The sequence below is a fragment of the Bubalus kerabau genome, chromosome 11, assembly GCF_029407905.1.
Source record: "Bubalus kerabau isolate K-KA32 ecotype Philippines breed swamp buffalo chromosome 11, PCC_UOA_SB_1v2, whole genome shotgun sequence".
Lineage (NCBI taxonomy): Eukaryota > Metazoa > Chordata > Mammalia > Artiodactyla > Bovidae > Bubalus > Bubalus kerabau.
The window spans coordinates 28,548,174-28,570,784 of record NC_073634.1 but is presented as its reverse complement, the minus strand read 5'-3'; the positions used below and the strand labels follow the sequence as shown (position 1 = coordinate 28,570,784).

Sequence of the window (22,611 nt, the reverse complement as noted above, 5' to 3'; positions counted from 1 at the left end):
CTAAGTCCATCCATGATGCCACAAATTGCATTTTTTTCTTTTTCTGGGCTGAGTAACATTCCATTGTGTATATACACCACATCTTTATTGTGGATAAAGTTGATGGGTACTTAGGTTGCCTCCATGTCCTGCCTAATGTAAATAGTGCTGCTGTGCACACTGGGGTGCATGTATCGTTTTGAATTAGAGTTTTCTTCTGATATATGACTAGGAATGGAGTTGTAGGATCAATGGCAGCTCTATTTTTAATTTTTTAAGGAACCTCCATATTGTTCTGCATAGTGGCCTTACCAATTTACATTCCTACCAACAGTATAGGAGGATTCCCTTTTCTCCACACCCCCTTCAGCATTTAATATTTGTAGACTTTTTAATGATAGCCATTCTAATTGGTGTGAGGTGATACCTCACTGTAGTTTCGATTTGCATTTCTCTAATAGTGGTATTGAGCATCTTTTCGTGTGCCTGTTGGCCATCTGTATGATTCAATTTATATGCAATGTCCAGAACAGACAAATCCATAAAGATAGAAAATAGACTAATGGTTTAGGGGTGGGGAGAGGGGGAGCTGACAGGATGGGGGTGATAACTAAAGGATACAGGGCTTCTCTTTTTGCTGATTAAAATGTTCTAAAATTGACTCTGGTGGTGGTGGTACACACATATCTGTGAATGTACTAAAAATCATTGAACTATGTATTTAAAAGGGTGAATTATATGCTATGCATATCTCAATATTAGATGTTACTAAAAAGAAGAGTTGACTCATTGGAAAAGACCCTGTTGCTGGGAGGGATTGGGGGCAGGAGGAGAAGGGGACGACAGAGGATGAGATGGCTGGATGGCATCACCGACTCGATGGACGTGAGTCTGAGTGAACTCCGGGAGTTGGTGATGGACAGGGAGGCCTGGCGTGCTGCGATTCATGGGGTTGCAAGGAGTCGGACAGGACTGAGCGACTGAACTGAACTGACTGATAAAGAAACAACAATAGGGTTTTGTTTTAACAATAATGTTGGTTAGGATGCTGCTTTAAATGTAACAGAAACTCAGAAATACAGTGGCTTAAACCAGAAAGAAGCAATCCAAAACAGAGAGTGACTCGACAGTATTGACCCCCCAGACCCTTCTACCTTGTTCTGCTGTCCTTAGCATAGCTTCCATTCTAAGGTCCCAGATAGTTGCGGCAGCTCCCATCACCTTGTCTTCATTAAACTAGCAGGAAGGAGAAACCCAGGATGTGAGGGTCACACCTGTTTCCTTACATATGACCTAAAATTGCACAGATGCCACTTTTAATGGCATCTTATTAGTCAGAACTTAAACACAAGTTATGCCCCAACACAAGGGAACCTGGGAAATGTAGTCTTCAGCTGAGTACCCACATGCCCAGGCAAAAATCTAGGCTTCTGTTACTAAAGATAGAGAATCTGGTTTGGGGGACAACAGGTATTGACTGCCACAGTCTTCTCCCAGAAGTTTTGTCTTTACCAAAGCTATCAAATACATCAGTGTTCTAATAACCTGATTTGCATCCGAAAAGACTCCTGGAACTTGTTCTCTCATTACAGCGACTCCACATTACTGAAGGATCACATTTCCTTCCCTGGAGTTGTTTTTTTCTCCCTAGTTGGAATGGAAAAGCAGCTAATAAACCTTTCTTCCTTTCTCCTGCGCTGAGAGCTAACTTGCAGATCCAGTGTGGTATACGCTATGTTCTCATCCCTAATTCCCTGTCTGCTCATGTTGCCTCTTCTGAATTAGTGTACGTACACTTTGTACTTTCAGACCAGAGACTTGGTGGCCCCCAGCCTGCAGCAGTGGGTTCAGTTGGTTGTCTCTTCCTGTGGAGATCATCTGCCCACAGAGTCCAGGCGGGCTGCTGCTGAAGTTCTTGCCAGCACTGCACCATTTTTCCTCACCAACCCCCAACCCATTCTCGGTAAGTGCACTGAGCTGCTGTCTGGCGGGGGCTGGGGAGGGATGCGGCATCCATTGTACCAAATACACTAAAAAAATGTGAATAGATGCTCTAGGTTACAAAAGAAGGGAGGATGAAAGATGAAAGATGGCAGCATGCACCGTACCTTTATATCTTTGAACGATATTCCCATCCTCTCCATTCCTACTCTAATTACTTTTCACCAACAGCTTCCTAACTGGCCTCTTTTTTTTTTTAGTCTTGTCCCCCAAGCCATTCTCCTTATGCTTCCAAGAGCCCTCTGTGGTCTTTCTGAAATACAGATCTGAGCATTTCCCTCCACTGCTTGAAGCCTTTGAGTGGGTGCCCATTGCCTTCAGGATGAAACCTAAATACTCTTTAGCCTGGCTCAGAAGGCCCTTCCTCTTCCATGCCCTGGCCACTTCTTCTTCCTCACCAGCCCCCAGGCCCCATGCGTCATCAGCAGGGAATAGTTCTCTAAACAAACTGCTGCTTGACTGACTTCTCTTTGTCTTTCAAGACAGCCTAACTATCACCCCTCTCAGGAAGCCTGTTGGAGTGATCCTGATGAGAAATGAATGGGTGAGAGTGAAGAGTAGCCTTGAGGAAGAGAAAAGGCCAGGCTTGAAGGCATTTAGGAAGGAGACTCAGCAGGACTTGGTGTTGAGGTTACTCTAAAGGGAACAGTCAAGGGTGACTTCCAGGTTTCTGGCTTAAGTGACTGGAAAGATTGCTATGAATGAGTGTTCATTGAAATGAAAGAAAGTTCATTTCCCGGAAAGTAGTTTTAAGTTTAAAGCATCTTTGGGATTCCTGGCGGTCCAGTGGTTAAGACTCCATGCTTCCACTACAGGGGACACAGGTTCTGTCCCCGGTGATGGAATTTTCTACATGCTGCACAGCATGGCCAAAAAATAAAATAAAAAGGTTTAAGGCATCTTTGGGAAAGAAAGGTAGAGATATTTTGAAATCAGACGGATGTACAGTTCCAACTATATTGTCCACGTTCTTGTCTCTTTCCTCACTGTTACCCCCTATCATTCAAGAGTAATAATTAGGAAAGAGCATCATATCAATGGAGGTTGAGAAAACCAAGCTTTAGGAAATCCAAAGGAATTAAAAAAGCATAGGGGTTTTTGTTTTCACTTGAAGATATTTTTTCAGATTGTAGTGTTTTGTTTTTTCTTTTTTTTAACTTTTTATTTTGTATCGGGGTATAGCTGATTAAGAGGCAATGTTGTGATAGTTTCAGGTGAACAAGGAAGGGATTCAACCATTTTGTTTTGTTTTAAACATAGGGTTTCATAAATGGAAAACTCAGGACCCAGAGCAAAGTCTCAGTACTGACCCTGCCCCTCTCCTGCCATCTTACACTCACATTAACCACACTGGGATTCTCTTCCATCCGTTACTGGAATTCTGTTTTTGTACTCCTCCTCCATGCCCAGCCCTGGAGAATAAATCATGGTCCCTGCATCCAGGGAGCTTTTAGTATAGTTGTGGAGAAAACATTTTCAGAATAAAAGAGAGAATTGCTTTTTCAGATGGTGAGTTTCAAATTTTAAGTGTTATCAGAGTTCAAACCAATCAAGTGTCTCATGTCCCTGGATCTCTCTGAGGAACAGTTGTCTTTGGTATCTTCTTAAATCTTTCTTCTAAGTGACTTTTAGGCATTTTTTTCACACCCACAGGGGAACTTAAAAGGGGAGCTGCTACCATTTTTGTTTAATCATTGGACCCAGAAGAATAAGAGCCAAGGTTTATATACTTCGGTGACACTTCTCCAGGGAGGATAATATCATTTTGCAGCACATTTTCCGGGTGACTTTGGCTGTTCTAACCCAAGTTCATGTCAGGAAACTGTATATGGAATAATATAGAATTCCTGAGTGAAATTGAGTCCTGGGCAAAAGCCATTAGTTCATCATGAATTGCTGGAGCTGGTTAGAGCATTACAGGCAATGAGGAAGGAGGTCGGTGGTAGCTGATGGCCTGCAATAACATGAAAAACAGATACAGAACTGAGAAGCAGAAGACATAAAAGTGCATGGAGACAAGTGAAGGACAGACCAAAGTTGTTTAAGGAGAAAGCAAAATTGAAATGGACTAAAGAGGAAAGATCGAGGACTTTCAGGGTATAAGAAAATATTAAGAAGGGAAAATTTGAAACCCAAGAACAAATAGAATGGATAGATTCTTGAGAGAGTAGCGTTGACATATATACACTGTGTGCGTGCCTGCTGAGTTGCTTCGGTTGTTCCCAACTCTGCGATCCTATGGACTATAGCCCACCAGGCTCCTCTGTCCATGGATTCTGCAGGCAAGAATACTGGAGTGGGTTGCCGTCCCCTCCTCCAGGGGATCGTCACAACCCAGGGACTGAACCAGCATCTCTTAAGTCTCTTGCATTGGCAGGCAGGTTCTTTACCACTATCACCATCTGGGAAGCCCCATATATATACTACCATGTGTAAAACAGATAGCTAGGGAGAAGCTGCTATATAATACAGGGAATTTGGCTCGGTGCTCTGTGACCACCTAGAGTAGTGGGATGGAGGGGAGGCTCAGGAGGGAGGGGATATATGTGTCCTTAAGCTGATTTGTGTTGTTGTACAGCAGAAACACAGTATTATTGTAAAGCAATTATCCTCCAGTTAAAAAAATAAAAATCATAAATAAAAAGAAAAAAATGAATGAAATAATATTCAACTCCAAAAAAAAAAAAAAGGAAAGAGTAAAATTTAAAGCCAGATTTATAACAGACCAGAGAGCACAAACCCCAGAGGGAGTCATTACTATTCTTGGAATGACTGAATCGTTGGTGGCAGTTGTGGACGGATGTGGGAGAGAGTAGGATAAGGAGAGTTCTCAGGGCAGAGTTGGTTCCCCACTAAGCAGGCAGGGGATGGTGAGTGGTGGTCTTCCTGGCGGCCCACCCCACCTGGGCAGCATGCCTCCTTCCTCTGAGGCCCCGCCCCTTCCCACTCTCATGCAGCCCACCTCCCTTACACCAGCCCCAGGGACCTTGCCTCTGTGGTGAGTCACAGCCACGCGTTCCCAGCCCTGCCTTCCCCTCACCGTGTGTTCTCCACCTGATGTCCACTTCGGTCGCTCAAGGGCAGACGCTCTCTGATCCTTCTCTGTGGTCCCCAGCAGCACCAGGCATGTGGACTTGACAGGGTCCCTGCCCAGGGGGCGGCGGCGGTCAGGACATGGTGCAGCCTATATCGTGGCTCTTTGCTTTTTTCAGTTCTTGCTGCCCCCTCCCCCCCCAAGCATAATCTTGATTGAAACTTTGCTTTCAGAATTTATAAGCTCAAACAGTCACTCAGATCAACACTTGGCTAGTTTCCCCAGAGCACTCGTGAGGCATAAAGTTTCATTCCTGAGAAATATGAGTCATTGTGGACAGCTAGGCCTGAGTCAGCCAGGTCATACCTTCTCTGAGGGCCTTGCCTGGGGCCTCCAAAAGCCTTTCCTATTCCAAAGGACATTTCCAAACCTGCCCCCTTAGGGTCCTCACTGTTCCTGTTTTATCTGACTGTCAGGTCTCCCTTCCTTGCAATACCCACAAAAAAAGGAATAACTCATTCAGTACCAGATTTGAAGCAGTTATTTGTGCCAGCCTGTAGATTGCATCCTAGGTAATCTGAATTCTTTTTGGCCTTCTTAGGACTGCAGGATACGCTTGCTCTCTGGAAATGTGTCCTCACCCTCCTGCAGAGTGAGGAGCAAGTTGTCCGAGATGCAGCCACGGAAACTGTGATGACCGCCATGTCACAGGAGAACACTCGCCAGTCAACAGGTACTTTGTTCTTATCTCTCTTCGATGCCTCAGAGCTCTTGGACAGGAGTTGACGCATTTTCTGTGAAGGGCCAGAGAGTGAATCTTTTAGGCCATTCATTCTCTGTCTGAACTCTGCCATTTAGTGAGAAAGCAGCCTAAGCAATAGGTAAACAAGTGACTGTGTTCCAATAAAGCTTTATTTACAAAAGCAGGTGGCTGCCCAGATTTGATCTGCTAGCCACAGTTTGCTGACATCTCCTCTAGGACATTATAGAGAAAAACTGCTTTACCTTCTGTTGGTTACATGGTCATCTGTTTTAAGTAAGGCCAAGTCTGAATTTTCTCCGTGGTTACATAATCCAGGAATTACAGATCCATCATTTGGTTCCTCCGTGCATTTCAAGTTGATCCTCCTCATGCCTTGGCTCTTCATTTGGTGGTGACAGGAGGCCAGAGGGGAGTGGAAAGAGGAGCAGCCTAGATGAGTAGTTCTGAGTTCATAACCACTCAGCTCATAATATGAGCTTTTTTAGAGCTCTTGGCGCTGGTTACCTGTATGTGAGGGCAAGTGCTGTGGAAGCAAAAGGGAACTCCAGGCTAAAGACAGAAAATGGACCTCTGGGTAGAAGGGACAGGGCTAAGTGGAATAGAAGCAAGGTGACGCCTCTAAACAAATGGCCATATGGGACGGTAACTGCTCTGGTAGACTTGAATTCCCTGCATTTGGGGCTAGATCTCAGGAAAGAGCTCTGGGCCAGCCATCCCAAAGGGGAGAAGAACACCATTTTGAGACAAGTAGTCACAAGCTGAGCAAGGAAGTTTACATTAATGAATAGCAGAATGGGAGGGGAAGCAGCCATATAGTGTTGGTACCTGACTCGAGGTCCCTCATTCCCCTGGGAGCTTCTTCTGGAATGTGTGAACTTCTCCATACTTGAGTCATCTCTTATAATGGTCTGGTCACTTTTCTCTGCATATGTAGAGGAAGCTAGTGTGTTAGTAATCTCCCATGATACTACTCAAGTTTAGCCAGGATCAGCTTGGCCTCTCAGTGGGAAAACCTTCAGCTTGGCACTGCGAGCATTGTGCAAGCAGCCTTCTCCCATCCCTGTCCCAAGCTTTCAGAGTTCCTCATACCCCAAATTCTGCCATGAATGATTTATTCCTTTTTCCAATTATACATGTTCCTTAGAAGGATACATGGAGCACCCAGCAAGTGCTCAGCAAGCATTTGGTAGAATGTAATACTCACTAGATTACTATAGGACCCTCTCACCAAACATGGCAAAGATCATTTCATGCTGGAATTCATAAGTGGGCTTCTTCTCTCCTAATCTTTAGAGTATTTGCCCTACTACTTTGATTTCTTTCCGAATTTTTCCAAGTTCATTACTATGTGCTCCCTCCTTCTGGTTTTTCTCAAGAAATAGAAATCAGGAATTGTATATTCAGTGTCTTTTGCATGTAGACTTCCATGTGTGAAAGCCTCGAGAGGTGAGTAATGTAAAAGGCTACTTGTCTTTGTATTCCCCATCTTGATCTATAAAATTGAGGTGCGAAAAAGATAAGAATCTAGACCGATTAAATGTAGTATGTTACCCTGAACCAGATCCTGTACTGGAGGGGTGAAAAGCCATACGGAAAATGATTAGAATAGCTGACAGCATTGAAATATTGTCTGTAGATTAAAATCAATATTAAATTTCCTGAATCTGATAACCGTACAATAGTTTTGTAAGAGTGTTTTTATTCTTAGGAAATGGACATCTGAAATATTAAGGTGGAGAAGGGCACAGTGACTGCCACTTACTCTCAAATGGCTCAGAAAAAATAAAATTGTGTGTGTAAGTAGTAAACACAAGTAGTTACTATACTTGCATCTTTTCTGTATGCTTAAAATTATTTCAAAATAAAATGTTTTTTTGAAAATCCAATTCCACAACTAGAAAAGACTAATACAGTATATATATTGATAGATCATCTGCCTGGTTGTCGGGTATTCCACCCCCCAGTGTAACTTCTCTCACGTAAATTATGTGAAAACATCCTGCCCCACCTCCACCTTTTTTAAAAACTCATTTTGAGTGAATTTGCATCCAAAATACTCAAAGCCAAGCCAGATTCCTCGCATTCAGAGGTCTCAGCAGCATGACGTCACTGTGTGAGGATATCATTCACCGTGTCCCCGTGTGTTCTCTGTTCTGCCTGATAGCAATGCTTAGACAGAACCTCCATAATGCAGCGTGGTTTTCTTAAGCAAAAAAATGCACATCTTTCTGCTTTAGATGGAAAGCAACTGAGAACTGGGCACCACGCCCTGATTTTTTGCTCTAGTCAGTGTTTAGCCAGCTGATTCACTAGAACAGTATTGTCTTGTTTTGACATCTCTCAAGGATACCAAGCAGCTGATGGTTAAGTTTTCACATTCCTTGAACATACAGGGGTTTTCTAGAATACTCTGCTACTGGCTTGCTCTTTGGTGTTCCAAGTTAATTGTTACTACTGAGTCTTAAGTACATTGAAAAGGGTGGTGGTGGTTTAATCGCTAAGTTGTGTCCAACTTGCGTGGTCCCAGGGACTATAGCCCACCAGGCTCCTCTGTCCATAGTATTTCCTAGGCAAGAATCCTGGAGTGGGTTGCCATTTCCTTCTCCAGGGGGTCTTACTGACCTTGAAAATGTGCTGTGTGTGTTGTGCTTCATCACTGCTTTGTCTGACTCTTTGCGACACCATGGCCAGCCAAGCTCCTCTGTCCATAGAGATTCTCCAGGCAAGAACACTGGAGTGGGTTGCCTTGCCCTCCTCCAGGGGATCTTCTCAACCCGGGGATCGAACCCAAGTCTCCAGCATTGCAGGCAGATTCTTTACCATCCGAGCCACCAGGGAATTTGAAAATACATGTACATAATTTTGTCCTCAAATCAGTGGTTTAAAAAGTGCCACAGTAAAATAATCATATTAAATGAGGCTAATACTTAATGGCTTCTTTGAGAAGGCTAAGTGTTAATTCTTCTCCTCCTAAGAAAGAAAGAAACCATGAGGAGTCCTTGCCGCTGAGATCTCATCCTATAAATGATGGCTGGATAGGGACAGAAGGAGCTCTGTGCTCATACTGACAACCTGTTGGGGGTGTGGAGAAGTTGGGGTACATTTTGTTTGTGGGGCCTGGGGAGGTTCCTCAGAGTGGAGCTGCCCAAAGCAAGGGATAAGCTGCACACAAATGAGAGCATTTCAACGTGGAAGAAAAAGCCGGAGCCAGACTTGAAGTTGAGGGCAACTTGAGAGCTTTCTGGGGAGCAGCTGGCGGATGTGTGTGGCCAGATCACAGGCTGAGGCCAGGGAAGCGGAGCAGGAATCAAAGATAGAAAAGCAGGGGCGGCCACCACACTTGGCTTTGAATCCCAGGCCAAAGACCTTCTCTATAGGTGAAGGGAGACTGGCGAGGGTTCAGACAGAGGAGTAATGCTGCCAGGAATGTGGACCTGAGGCGCTCTTTCTAGAAGCCTCATGTGAGATGGATCAGGGCTGGAGACGCGTCAGTGGAGGGTGAGACAGATCAGCTGGGAGCTGGTATCAAGCATCCACGGGCTTCCCTAGTGGTTCAGATGGTAAAGAATCTGCCTGCGATGCCCAGGTTCGATCCCTGGGTTGGGAAGATCACCTGGAGAAGGGAATAGCAACCCACTCCAGTATTCTTGCCTGGAGAATCCCATGGACAGAGGGGCCTGGTGGGCTAATGTCCTCATGAGCTGCCTTCAGCAGTGATGGGATGGAGAGAGTGTGGGGTAGACTCAAGAGGACTGGGGGCTGTGCTCGTGGGCGGTGGGAGAGAAGGGAAAGCGGAGCTGACTTCAAGGCTTCAAACCTGGGAGGTGTCCAAGGGAGGTACCTGAACACGCCTCTGGCACTGACAGAGCAGGAGGACTGGAGCGTTCCAGGAAGTGAACCTACCAGGAATCAGGAAAGGCATGTAGAGGCCACAGTCACCGTGATCTGGGACAGAGTATTCCTTAGGCCTTGGAGCGTCGGCAATGGAAAATGAGAGGGCAGAGGGGGATCTTTATCTGCTGGAGGAACAGCACGCACTGTTGGCTCTGTCCTCCCCTCTCCAGTACACAGCGCAGTGCCGCTGGGAGGCCCAGCACTCCACCACAAAGCATGGAAGAGGCCTGCCTGAAACCAGTCACTATGCACACAGCCGGCTTGAGGTAGAAGTTTGTGGTGTGAATTAGTTAATGATTCTGGAAGGCCTGGAGGAAATAACTTGGTGTTTAGATAGCCCTCGGGAGGGTGGATTTGTTGTTCACCTCTTTGCCTGCCGAGTTCCACTGTGCTCCAGCACGTGCTGCACCCCACACGGTCACCAGGAAGGTGGAACTCCTCGGCTGTTAATAACACTCTGAGCACCCCTGAGGCTCCCTCAGCTTTGGACGTGAGGAAGCCCCATCAGCGGGACCTGCCCCACCGATCGTCTCCCCTCCCCTCTACACCAGTCACAGCATGCTAAGAGGAACAGAAGAAATGGCGCATGTGGTGTTTCTTGTGTGCGTGCGTGCCAAGTCACTTCAATCATGTCCCACTTTGCGACACCATGGACTGTAGCCCAACAGGCTCCTCTATCCTTGGGATTCTCTAGGCAAGAATACTGGAGTGGGTTGCCGTGCCCTCCTCCCGGAATCGAACCTGCGTCTCTTACATCTCCTGCATTAGCAGGTGGGCTCTGTACCACTAGCACCACCTGGGAAGCCCCGGGACTCAAGAGGAGGGGATTGAAATTCTCAGGAGGGAAGAGACAGTGTTCAGTCAGGACTCCAGGTGGGGCTGCACCTCACTCCTGCCCCTGCTCTGACTTGACATCAAGCCCTGAAATGCTCTGAAAAGTGCTCTCATGGCAGATGCAGGAGACACTAAAGGCCATCGCCGGGCTGCTCCTACTTCCCGGGCTCTCTGCTTCCACCTGAGCAGCTCGCTCACTTCTGTCTTACAGATTCATACCCCAGGATTTCACATCCGAGCTCATTTGAACAAGCGCTTCCATATGAGGCAAAAAAAAAAAAAAACCCCAGCCTGGACACTGTTTAAATTGGAATCACTAGATTTGTGTGACTCTGCGTGAGGCAGAGTTCTAGGTGGAAGCAGCAGGGGAGGCTTGTGAAGGTACAAACTTCAACCGCCTGTTTAGGAGGAGAGGATGAAAGGCACCTTCGAAAAACAACACACCCAGAGGTGTAGAAGATGGCCAAAATTCAGCAAGTTGAGGTTATTCCATAGCCTTTAAAAAAAATTCTATTGAAGTATAGTTAATTTATAATGTATTAATTTCTGCCATACAGCAAAGTGATTCAGTTATACGTACATATATTCTTGACATTTTCTTTTCCTTGTGGTTTATTACAGGATACTCTGCTATATAGTAGGACCTTGATATTTATCCATCCTGTGTATGACAGTTTCCATAGCCTTTCCTTTTTTTGTAGAACCCTTTGTCTCTGATACACAGTCTCTGCTAGGTCTCACTTGATACAGTGGCGTCAGACTTGAAAACTCTAGGATAAGAGGACGGAGGGTCTGACCTGAGGGGTGCTGCAGAGATGGCTGAATCTAGAGGCCTGAGGTGGAACCCTGCATGCTCACCTTGCAGAGGGGGTGCTCACTGTGAGCCAGAGGAGATGCAGGGGGCAGGCTGTGGTGCTCGAGCCTGCTCTGGCCTTCTGAAGCACCCTCCTCAGGCTCCTCACCTTCTCTGGCTATCCCTCCTCTTCCAGCTTCAGCCAGGGAATGCCACCTGATTCAGAAGCCCTCCTTCCTTTCCTTGTTTCTGTTTATGAGATTCAAAAAAAGTTTCTGATACCCAACAGTCGCTTTGGTTGATGCAGGAAAAGAAAGAAGCCAGTTAACAAGGAGGTCCAGACCTCAAACCACTGTCAGTGTTTAGGTTCAAGAATGATGACTTCGTGGTAGGAACTTTGTTTTTGTTTTTTTAGATATAACTGAGATAAAAGGCAGAAACTTTCTTATGAAGAGAGAGTTATAAAAGAATAAAGGACTTTTGGGAAAGAGAGACAGATACAGAAATGGAGAGAGAAGCGAGCACACGTTTCCTCATGGACATGAGCCATGGGTGGTTCTTTTCCTTGGAGTACTAGCTCCAAGGAGTTCTTATCCCTCCCTTCCACCATGTCCCCCACCACAAAGCAATCATAGAATGCCTGTTCATTCTGCCAAATAGAAATGTTTAGGGATGACACCCTAAATCCCACCTTCTCTGCAATGCCCCTCACCTTCCAAGATCTCCCCTTTTTCTGAACTCCTGCAGCAGTTTGGTTATTAACAGCCTTTGATTTCCTACTCTTTTATCATTTGCTCTTTCATACACTTTAGTTCTATCTTCCCAACTAGCCCATGAGTTTAGAGACTGTCTTCTATTAGGTACACAGTAGGTACTCAGTTGGTGTTGATAGCTGATCTTCCACCACAATAGGCCACCTACCAGTCGGTAGGGGCGTCATCAGTCATGAGTTCCCTGAGGATATTAGAGTGCCCTTTGAAACAACAAAGCTCCAAAACGGGCAGACTGACCCTCCCTGCTAGGACTGGCCCAGGGCGCTATGCGTGGTGTTCATTGCTTCGGACAATCTGGAGAGGCCGTCTTTGTGCATGACTCACTGTCTGGGGCTTGTGGGGTAAGAATTGGCAGCCCCACCAGACTGTTTGGTCCTTCCTCACTCACACCTCTTGGGTCTGAGTCTCAGACTGCAGGGCCAGGGAGCCAGCCTGGGGACTCGGGGCCATGGCCCTGGGGTAACCAGGAAACACTGCCGGGGCCTCCGTGCTCTGCATGAGGGCCACAGAGATCCGAGAACACGGATGGAGCTTAGCAGGGAGGCGGAAGAGTGTAGACAGGAGTAGGATGTAGAGAACTTGAGACTCAGAGGTGAGAGAACCAGGCAGGAGGCAGGTGGTCATAGTCTTATTTGTCGGGCTAATTGGAAACAGTTACACAGCCAGGACAAGGTGAGGAAGAAGAGAGCCGACGCCTGGTCAGTTTTCCCCTAGACGTGTTCCTCCCCCTTCCACACACCGCCCGCGCCTCACACATAGACACGCCACACTGTCTTCACCACACAGAGCCCCAGGGACCGCATGAGAGTGTGAACGTGGCTCACGCGCTCCGGCCCTTGAGCGAGCCGGGAGGGAGACCGGGTCACTGTGACATTACACAGCAGCCCTGCGGTGGCCGTTCCGTCAGCAAAGCCCGAGGCCCACGGGCTTCGTGCTGAGTCACAGACAGCTCCATCCTGGAACTTCCAGAGCCTCCCACCGGCCATGTGCCCGGCGGAAGGCCCTGCTCTGTTCCTGGTTCCTGCAGGTTCTCAGGGTTCGGTCCTCTGGGTCTGGCCTCCCTCCTGCCTCGGCCTTCCAACAGCTTCTTTCCTCTTCTACTCAGATACACTGTCTCCAAAGTGTCTCTTCTGTTCGGAGGCCCCCGAGACTGGCCCCAGCCTCCACTTTGCACCTTTAAGCCCCCATGAGTGTCATGTCACACGCAGGTACCAAATCCCTGTTTCTCGAGAACAGTGACCACCACGCTAGAATTCCCCTCATAACTGCCTCGAAGCCTGACCTAAATGCCCCTGGGGACAAGCTAAACTTACTTGCCTCGCTCATTCCTTGTGCGTATTTTTAAGTTCTGAATTGTTTTCTCACTCCTCCTCTTACTCCTACAGAGATAAACCACAGGTTTTTCTTTTACTATTTAAGTATGAGGCCAGAAGTGGTGACATCATGCATATTCATCCAACAAATATTTGCAAAGTGCCTGTCCACAAGGTTTGTTTCACGTGCCAGTTCAAGCTACCAGGATCTCTCACCTGGACATTGGCGGAAACTTCCAGCCTGGCCTTCCTGCCTCTGTTCTCGTCTTCTCGTCTGCCGGCAGCCCACAGTCCCTGATGTTGTTGAAGGGCCCTTCTTAGGGAACAGATCGGAGGAGGTTGCCCCGTCCTCAGACCTTCCCTTCCTTTTCGGAATGGAACCGCACTCCTGAAGTAACCTTTTCGGAATGGAACCCCACTCCTGAAGTAACAGACAAAGCCCTCCCCAACCTCACCCCTGCCTCTCTTTCCAGCCTCATCCCCTGCTAGGCCCTCTCCCTCTCTCTCAGCTCCAGCACCCTGGCCTCCTGTGGGGGTCCTGTGACTCATGAAGCCTCAGGGCCTTTGCACTAGCTGAGCCCACTGCTTGGAACGGTCTCCTCTGGTCCCACACAGCTGACTCCTTGTCTTGTCAATCTCAGCTTCAGTGTCATGCCTGCAGAGATGCCTTGACCACCCCACCCAGTTTACACTTACCATTCAGTCATTTGCTGATACTTCACCCTGCTGATTTTATTCTCTGCATGGTTCTTGGACCGTCTTACTATTTTACTGTTTACTTACCTTGTTATTTGTCTCTCTCCACCAGAATAAAGGGCTTCCCAGGTGGCACTAGTGGTAAAGAACCCACCTGCCAACGCAGGAGACGTAAGAGATGGGAGTTCGATCCCCGGATCGGGAAAATCCCCTGAAGGAGGACAGGGCAACCCACTCTAATATTTTTGCCTGGAGAATCCCATGGACAGAGGAGCCTGGTGGGCTACAGTCCATAGAATCTCAAAGAGTGGGACATGAAGCGACTTAACATGCATGCACCAGAATAAAAATTCCAGGGATTTAGGATTTTTGCTTGCTTTGCTTGTTACTGTATTCCCAGAACCTGGTACATAATAGATGCTCAACAAAAATCACTCTTGATGATCAATGGAATGGAGGGATGTATAATAACAGTAGTTAAACCCAATAGAGATTAGTGTGTTTTTAGAAACGACTTAAGGTAGAAGAGGTAGAGCTGTGTGGATGCTCGGCTGTGGAGTTGCCCTGAGATGGTGGGTCCTTGTTGCTGCTGCTGCTGCTAAGTCGCTTCAGTCATGTCCGACTCTGTGTGACCCCATAGATGGCAGCCCACCAGGCTCCCCCATCCCTGGGATTCTCCAGGGTCCTTGTTAGGGCGGGTTAACTCAGCCACAGTTAGACCCACCTTTTCTGCAGTGGCAGGTCCTGGATGAATTCCCCCTCTCCCTCCCATTCCATCCTGTCCTTTACTTGAGCAAGGGTTTCATCTGTGGGGGCCCCTGGGTCAAGCATGGGGCTGGCCCTGGGAAGTGCCCAGCCAGGGAACACCTTTCAGTTGATCATCAGGCTATGGTCAGTGGGCTGGGACCCATGCCAAATGAATCCATCTGGAAGGCAAACATTGGTGGCTGCAGCTCTGAGAATGAGGCCCCTTCTTCCTGGGGCCCTGGTCTGGGTGTGTAGGCCAGGGCAGGGTGGGCCAGCAGGGGAGGAGAACATTTCCCTCTGGAGGCTCCTGCTTCATTTTACCTTTTGTGATCTTCACAGTCACTCTGCGAAATACTTCACTCTCTTCTCCATTTTACTATCTTCTGAATTTCTCTGAAATTTCTCTGAAATTCAGAGAATTGAAGTAATGGACCCCGGGTCTTGTGGGAGATAAGTTTCAAGTTGGAATTGGCCAAGTTTCAAGTTGGAGTTCAGGATCCTGTGGTGACAAAGGCTTTTCACTTCTGTGGTGACAAAGGCTTTGCACTCAACACTTCTTCTAAGACAGGAAAAGGAGTCTAAGCCGAGCCTCTGGGTTTGGAACCTAGGAGTTAATAGAAAGTAGACATTGAGAGTCTTCTAAACGCAGTGCTGTGTTTAAAGAAGACGACACTGGAATCATAACCAGGAAAATGGATTGGAGCCCCAAGACTTCAGACACACAGAATTTATCCTAGAAAAGGGAACAGAAGTTGTGGCGGCCGGGGCAGTTGCAGCCAGACGTGGCAGGAGGTCCTCTGTGAATGCTGAGTGTGCCCCTATTTTCCTGTCCTTCCTAGAGAAAAGGAATAACCCGATCTGGGGGTTTTAGAGCCTCTACTTTACAGTTGGGGAAATGGAAGCCCAGGTAAATAAGTGATTTCCCCAGTGTCACATAATTAGTAAGGAAATGAGGCCTAAAACACAGACCCCCGAGACACAGAAAAGTGCTTCTCTCCACTGCTCCCCAAGCTGTTATCAATTTATAGAAACGAAGTGACAGAAATGTCAGGTGCCCACTGAGAATAATCCAGACTTCTGGGTCAGAGAGAACCCATCGAGGGTAAGGTGGATGCTGTCGCATAAGGCAGAGGAAATGGAAGGTTCCCTGGAAGAGAGAGCTTGGAGGAACTCCAGCATCATAGGGGTGGAAGAACAGAGTGTTCTATGAAACCAGGCATCTCCCAGCAATAAAACCACACCCTGCCGTCAGCCCTGAGATTCCACGGCCTTGCTCCCTCCTGGGCCTTCTCCCAGGGCCATCTGGATGTCCATCTATATTCTCAGTAGGTTCCAGGGAAGGAAACAACAAGTTAGGAATTGTGATGCTAACTCCCAAGCAGACCCTGGCATTGCCTGGGCAGAGGGCAAGGGGAAATGGCTGTTGAAGCGGAGTAGCTGAGCAGGAATTAGTTCTGTATTTTCCCATTTATTCCTTCAAGACTATCATGTGTGATCAAGACAGGAGCCCCACACACCCACCCCAGGTTCGGTGGACTGACCCAGCAGAGCCCCAGTTAACATGTACCAAATGTCCTTCCCATCAGTCGCCGTCCCAGGAAGCCTGGGCTCCTGACGTTCACCTGCGTCTCACTGAATGTGTCACTGGCAGCCGCCCCCACTGATGTGCAGAAGCAGACGCAGACTAATGCTCTGGTCTTAAATCAGAGCAGGTTACCACCGCCGCGGGGTACCCTGCCTCCACCTAGTTGCTAGGGTGATGGGATTGTTTCCATGGCCTCCCACTGACTAAGCCTCAGAGGGACAACAACCGGCTCCTCTAGAGGAAATGACAGTCATTTTTGCATCATTTTGCCTCCCCTATTGCTGCTCATGAAAGCTCCCGGGGCACAAGGTGTCGGCCCCACGGGTAATGATGAACCCACAGTCTGGGGCTCAGGCCATATGGTGCTGGTGTGGGTTTCATCTTCCCTCTTTGTCAGGGCGAGCCCAGTGCCCTGTGATCCTCATTCTCCTGCTCTTGGCCTCAACTCTCCTCTTCTGCGCTTCCGTTCCCGACCTCAGGGCCCGCCACGTTCCCCCGAGAGGCCACATCAGGATGTAAGGGTCTCGTATGCACCCGTGTGTGCAGTCTTCCCTTTTGAAACCTAAGCCAGTTTCATGAGTTGGGATCCCTTCTCTGTCAGGGATGACCAGAGATGGCCCCCATCTCCATTTACCCCTGGGCTGCTTAGGACGACTGGGGCCAGCAGCACCCCCAGCCTCCACCCCAGCTTCAGGCCTGACTCCCACTCTCAGAGAGTGGAAGTCTCTTCCACTGTGGTGGGCACTGACCCGTGTTCTTCCCAGCCCCACCGAGTACTCTCACCGACAGACTTGCCAGAGAACATCTTCTTCTGGTCCCAGCAACCAAAGGATGGTCTAACGCAAACTGTTATAACATAGCTATTGCCTGAAAAGTCACGTCTGGCTGCCACACTAGCCCCTCATTCCTCAGCATCCTGTCAGAGACTTGTAAGGCCCTCATCCTGCCTACGAAACCCTCGAGCCGTGTTCTCAAGTCTCTCAGAGCGGTAGCCTGGTCTTCCGTGACCCTGCTGCTCTTTTTTGACTTTAGGAACCCATGGAGCAGGAGCTGTAGACAGAACAAAACGGGAGGTGGCTCTGGTAATGACAGGGCATCTCCAGGAGTGTTTTTATCTGTGTGCACAGGAAAGGGGTGTGTGTGTGTGTGTGTGTGTGTGTGTACCTTTAGATCATGAATGGGTTGGTGGGTTATAAATCCATATGCCCTCAGGATGGCTCTTTGTAGACCATACACAGCAGCAGTTAGGAGGTAAGTGTATCAAGAGGAGTTCTGAGGAGAGCAGGATTTTAGGAGATTATGGTCTGGCCAGTTTTCTGATGTATCAGAACTGAGGAAGGAGGAAGTGTTCCCACCATCATCTAAATGAGGAACTCCTCACTGTATTGCAGTAATCCAGCTTTTCCAAAGCGATTTCTCGTGAGGCTTATGCACAGGAGTGAGGGCGAAAGCATCAGGTGAGGATCAGAGACAAAGGTCGGCCTTGCCGGCAACTCACCTCCTCTGTCTCTTCGTCTCTCTCTCTATTTCCCTCTCTACCCTCCCCCCACCTTCAGGTGAAGTGCCCCAGTTACAGGAACACAGTTAAAGATCTTAGTTTGGGGCCCATCTTAAAATGGACTTTCTAAGGTATTTTCTTGGGGTTTCAGACTGGAGACAGCTGATGTCTAGATTTGGCACCTGTAACAGACCCAAGTGAAAAGCCACCTAAATGAATGAGTGGCGTGTCCCTCCCTTCTCACAGAAAGGCTGGTGGACGGCTGAGGCTCCACCGTCATCAGGGACCCACACTCCCCTTCTTGGTGCCCTCCCAGTCTCAGTCTCAACTGTCCCTCTCGTGGTCCAAGACAGCAGTTCCGGCTCCCACCGCCACATCCACCATGCAGTGAGCGGGAGAAAGGGAGTCGCATACACCCCTTCCAGTGGCACCCCATCAGCCAGGACTTGGCCGTGTGCTACACGGCTCGGCATAAGAGGCTCGGAAATATGACGCCTATGCAGCTAGAAAGCCTGTTCCTATGTACGGAGGGGAAATTGATCTGGAGAGATGGGACCATCACGTCTCGCCATTTCCCATCTTCTTGTTTTCATACAGATACTAATTACTGAGTTCCTGGAAAGTTCTGGCCACTTGCTAATCGCCAGGGACACAGACATAATTAAGATACAGCCTCTGGCCTTAAGCTATTGGGAGTTTACCCTCTCAGGTGTTATTTACTTAAAATCAACAGGGTTTCCCTGTATTTGCATCCAAATTATTTTTTTTAGCAGCTCATATGGCTAATTTTGTAAGAAAAGGAGGTTAATCAATAATCCACAATAAGATTTTAATCTACAATTTCTCACTGCCTTGATAAGTTTAATTGCTTATCTCTGTTGCGTTTCTTAGGAACACACATCACTCAAATTGCGAACAGACTTTATTAGGAGGCAAGATTACAAGCCTTGCAGTGGCAATACCCGTAGCTAGAATTTACTGGAAAAGTATCTCTTTAATGGGGAAACCACACTTAGAAGAGACCCAAGAGTGGGGAGTAGGGGAGAGAGTCCCAGGGTCATCTCTTTACATATATCTTACCCATTCCCTCTGTGCTTTTGCCCATATTGACCTTGTGCCTGGTATGTCCTCATTTTGTTGTTTAATTGCCAGTCATGTCTGACTCTTTGCGACCCATGGACTATAGCCCTCTAGGCTCCGCGGTCCATGGGACTCTCCAGGCAAGAATACTGGAGTGTGTTGTATGCCCTTATCTACCAACATAAATGGTAATGGTTCTGTAAGGCCCAGCTCCAGGTCCTTCTTTCCCACAAAACCTTCCAGGCATTTGTATTCTCTTTCCTTTTGTCAGACTCACACTGCTAAGGTCTTCCATTGTTTCTTGGTTATGATCCTACCCACACCATAAACTTCTTAAGGTCAGGAGCCTTCATCAGAGCAAAAATGGGTAAACTTCTCGAGTCACTCATGTCAGGCTGACATATTGTCCTGACGCATGTTTTAGTTTTTTGGGGGTATTTTTGAGAGAGAAATGAACACACAAGATTGGAGGTGGGCAGCTCCCCGTGGGTCAGAGTCCCCTTCCCAGCCTCATGACAAGTCCAGGGGTTCCCAGTGATCCAAACAAAGCTGGGTCTTTAGATTAGGATGGATTGTCAGGGGCTCCCCAATCCATCCTGTCTCGTTACACTAGAAAATGAAATTTTCCTGATCTGTTTCAAAGCCAGTCATAGAACATAGTGGTTCTGCTTCAAAGTCACCAGTGTGTTACTTTTCTTTCAAAAGCATAAGAAAAAAAAGTCAGATTCTTACCCTCTCCTCCTCCTTAATCTGTTCCAAATGAAAGCTTCGAGGAGGAAAACTCCCAGAACCTACTGTGTTCAGCAAATTGGTTTCTGCTGTGAAGCAGGGCTGGGCTGGGGAATGGAGTTAGGAAAATATATGGAACGTGACGTAAAAGATTCGGTTTGTATTTGGAAAAGGATTCAGGTTGTTTTCAGGTTTTGAGTTACAGCTTGGGTGAGTTTGAAGAAGCAGCATTGAGCGCCAGCTCCACCCATGACCCTCACAGCCTTTGTGGGCTTTTCATTCGGCTTTTCCTACCTTGGCCATCCCGGTTCAAGATGCCTGGCTTGGCAGGCTGGCTGGGGAACCTTCCTTCATAAATAACTCCCTGGGAAGACAGGAGTGATAACAGACTTTAAGTGGGAGCTGAACTGCCTTAAGCACTTAGGAAAGGCCATGCAGAAGTCTGGTCCAGGAACTTTCCTTGCAAAGGCACGTGAGTGCTCTTCAAGTTTTCAGTTGGGTTACTCTAATTTTATTATTCCTCTAACCTCTCTAACCAGCAGGGTGACTGAGGCTCTGATTGTGAGCCCTGTTCTTATTTTTCACACTCTATTTTTATACTTTGAAGCTGTGGTTATAAAATATACACTCAGAAATGTTGGCTCTGCACCCACAAGACCCAGGAGGCTCTCCAGACGCATGGTGCCAGAGTTGCTCCCACAGGGCTCCTCCCCTAGCCCTGGCCTTTCAGGGAGGAACAGGGGACAGAAGTTGCTGTAAGACATTGGTTCTACCATGAGCAGAATTCTGACCAAGAATTTTACATTTGACTCTGAGAAATTGGCAGGTATATTTTTCTAGTGGCTCCCCAAATGCCCTTGGGTAGCAAGAAAATCAAACCAGTCTATCCTAAAGGAAATCAACCCTGAGTATTCATTGGAAGGATGGATGCTGAAGCTGAAGCTGCAATACTTTGGCCACCTGATGAGAAGATCTGACTCACTGGAAAAGACCCTGATGCTGGGAAAGATTGAAGGCCAAAGTAGAAGAGGGAAGCACAGGATGAGATGGTTGAATTGCATCACCAATTCAGTGGACATTAGTTTGAGCAAACTCTGGAAAATAGTGAAGGACAGGGAAGCCTGACGTGCTGCTGTCCATGGGATCACAGTCGGACACGACTGAGCGACTGAACAACAACGAAATGCACAACAACGGGGCAGAACCCTTAAAAGCAGAAGTTCCAGTTTCAGACAAAAGATTCATTTATCTTAATGTGGACAATTTTTCTGGCCCCCATCTTCCTCACCATCCATGCAGGAGGTGTGAGCCTCAGGACACTTAGGTAAAGACAATAAGAAAAAGCAGCTTCGTTTGTGTCTCACTGCCATTAGCCAGAAATGGTTGTCAGTTCATGTCATTCTAGAATTCAGAGACTGGGCACAAGAAATCATCCCAAGTGCCAACCATCTTGTGTTCTATTCTGCCAGTTCCAACCCCTCCCTCCATCTTCTTGCCATCTTTTCCCCCAAACTCCTCCCTACCCTGTCCTTCCTCCAACCAGAAAACATCTAGGAATCTCCTGACATTGTTTCTACCTTGGCTCCAAGCAATGCTGGGTCTTTTTGAACAGACTTGTCCATAAATCTTAGATTGTTTTTCATCTTTGAAAAAGCCGCTTCTATCAGCAAGTCATTATTCACATGTCAGGGGCAGGGAAAAGTTCACTGAATTTCAAACGTTAATTTCTTTTCACTCCAGTTTACATCTACTCCCCAGAAACCACAGGATTTTTTTTTTTTTTTAATCAGTCCCAATAGCCAAGGTACCCTGTGACACAGCCTGCTAGAACCAAGGCCAGCCACCTGGGTATGGAGGAGGACAGGGGGTGGGAGAGCAGGCTTAGGTGTATCTAAATGAGAGTGGGCTGGCTCTGACCCATGGGGAAAAATAATTTCGGCTTCTCAGAGAGCAGAAAAACTATTGGTCTTACTTTAGAGTGATGGTTTGGAGAAACAGGTAATATAATGAAAAGCAAACACCCTCTTCCAACAACACAAGAGAAGAATCTACACATGGACATCACCAGATGGTCAACACCGAAATCAGATTGATTATATTCTTTGCAGCCAAAGATGGAGAAGCTCTATACAGTCAACAAAAACAAGACCAGGAGCTGACTGTGGCTCAGATCATGAATTCCTTATTGCCAAATTCAGACTTACATTGAAGAAAGCGGGGAAAACCACTAGACCATTCACATATGACCTAAATAAAATTCCTTATGATTATACAGTGGAAGTAAGAAATAGATTTAAGGGCCTAGATCTGATAGATAGAGTGCCTGATGAACTATGGACTGAGGTTTGTGACATTGTACAGGAGACAGGGATGAAGACCATCCCCATGGGAAAGAAATGCAAAAAAGCAAAATGGCTGTCTGGGGAGGCCTTACAAATAGCTGTGAAAAGAAGAGAAGCGAAAAGCAAAGGAGAAAAGGAAAGATATAAACATCTGAATGCAGAGTTCCAAAGAATAGTAAGAAGAGATAATAAAGCCTTCCTCAGGGATCAATGCAAAGAAATAGAGGAAAACAACAGAATGGGAAGGACTAGAGATCTCTTCAAGAAAATCAGAGATACCAAGGGAACATTTCATGCAAAAATGGGCTCGATAAAGGAGAGAAATGATATGGATCTAACAGAAGCAGAAAATATTAAAAAGAGGTAGCAAGAATACACAGAAGAACTGTACAAAAAAGATCTTCACGACCCAGATAATCAGGATGGTGTGATCACTCACCTAGAGCCAGACATCCTGGAATGTGAAGTCAAGTGGGCCTTAGAAAGCATCACTAGGAACAAAGCTAGTGGAGGTGATGGAATTCCAGTTAAGCTATTCCAAATCCTGAAA

The 22,611-nt window shown here is 47.2% G+C and overlaps 1 protein-coding gene across 6 annotated transcripts in view; it reads left to right on the top strand.

Annotated features, from left to right (window-relative positions):
• THADA (THADA armadillo repeat containing) overlaps nucleotides 1-22,611 on the top strand; it is a 334,534-nt gene that overhangs the window by 279,033 nt on the left and 32,890 nt on the right. For 5 of the 6 annotated variants that reach the window (XM_055539939.1, XM_055539943.1, XM_055539942.1 and 2 more), the window contains 2 exons: nucleotides 1,789-1,942; nucleotides 5,616-5,747. In XM_055539939.1, coding sequence (XP_055395914.1) covers nucleotides 1,789-1,942; nucleotides 5,616-5,747 — 286 coding nt within the window. Of the gene's footprint in view, nucleotides 1-1,788; nucleotides 1,943-5,615; nucleotides 5,748-14,192; nucleotides 15,579-22,611 lie in introns of those variants that run through there. The other variant, XM_055539944.1, reaches the window with a different exon arrangement.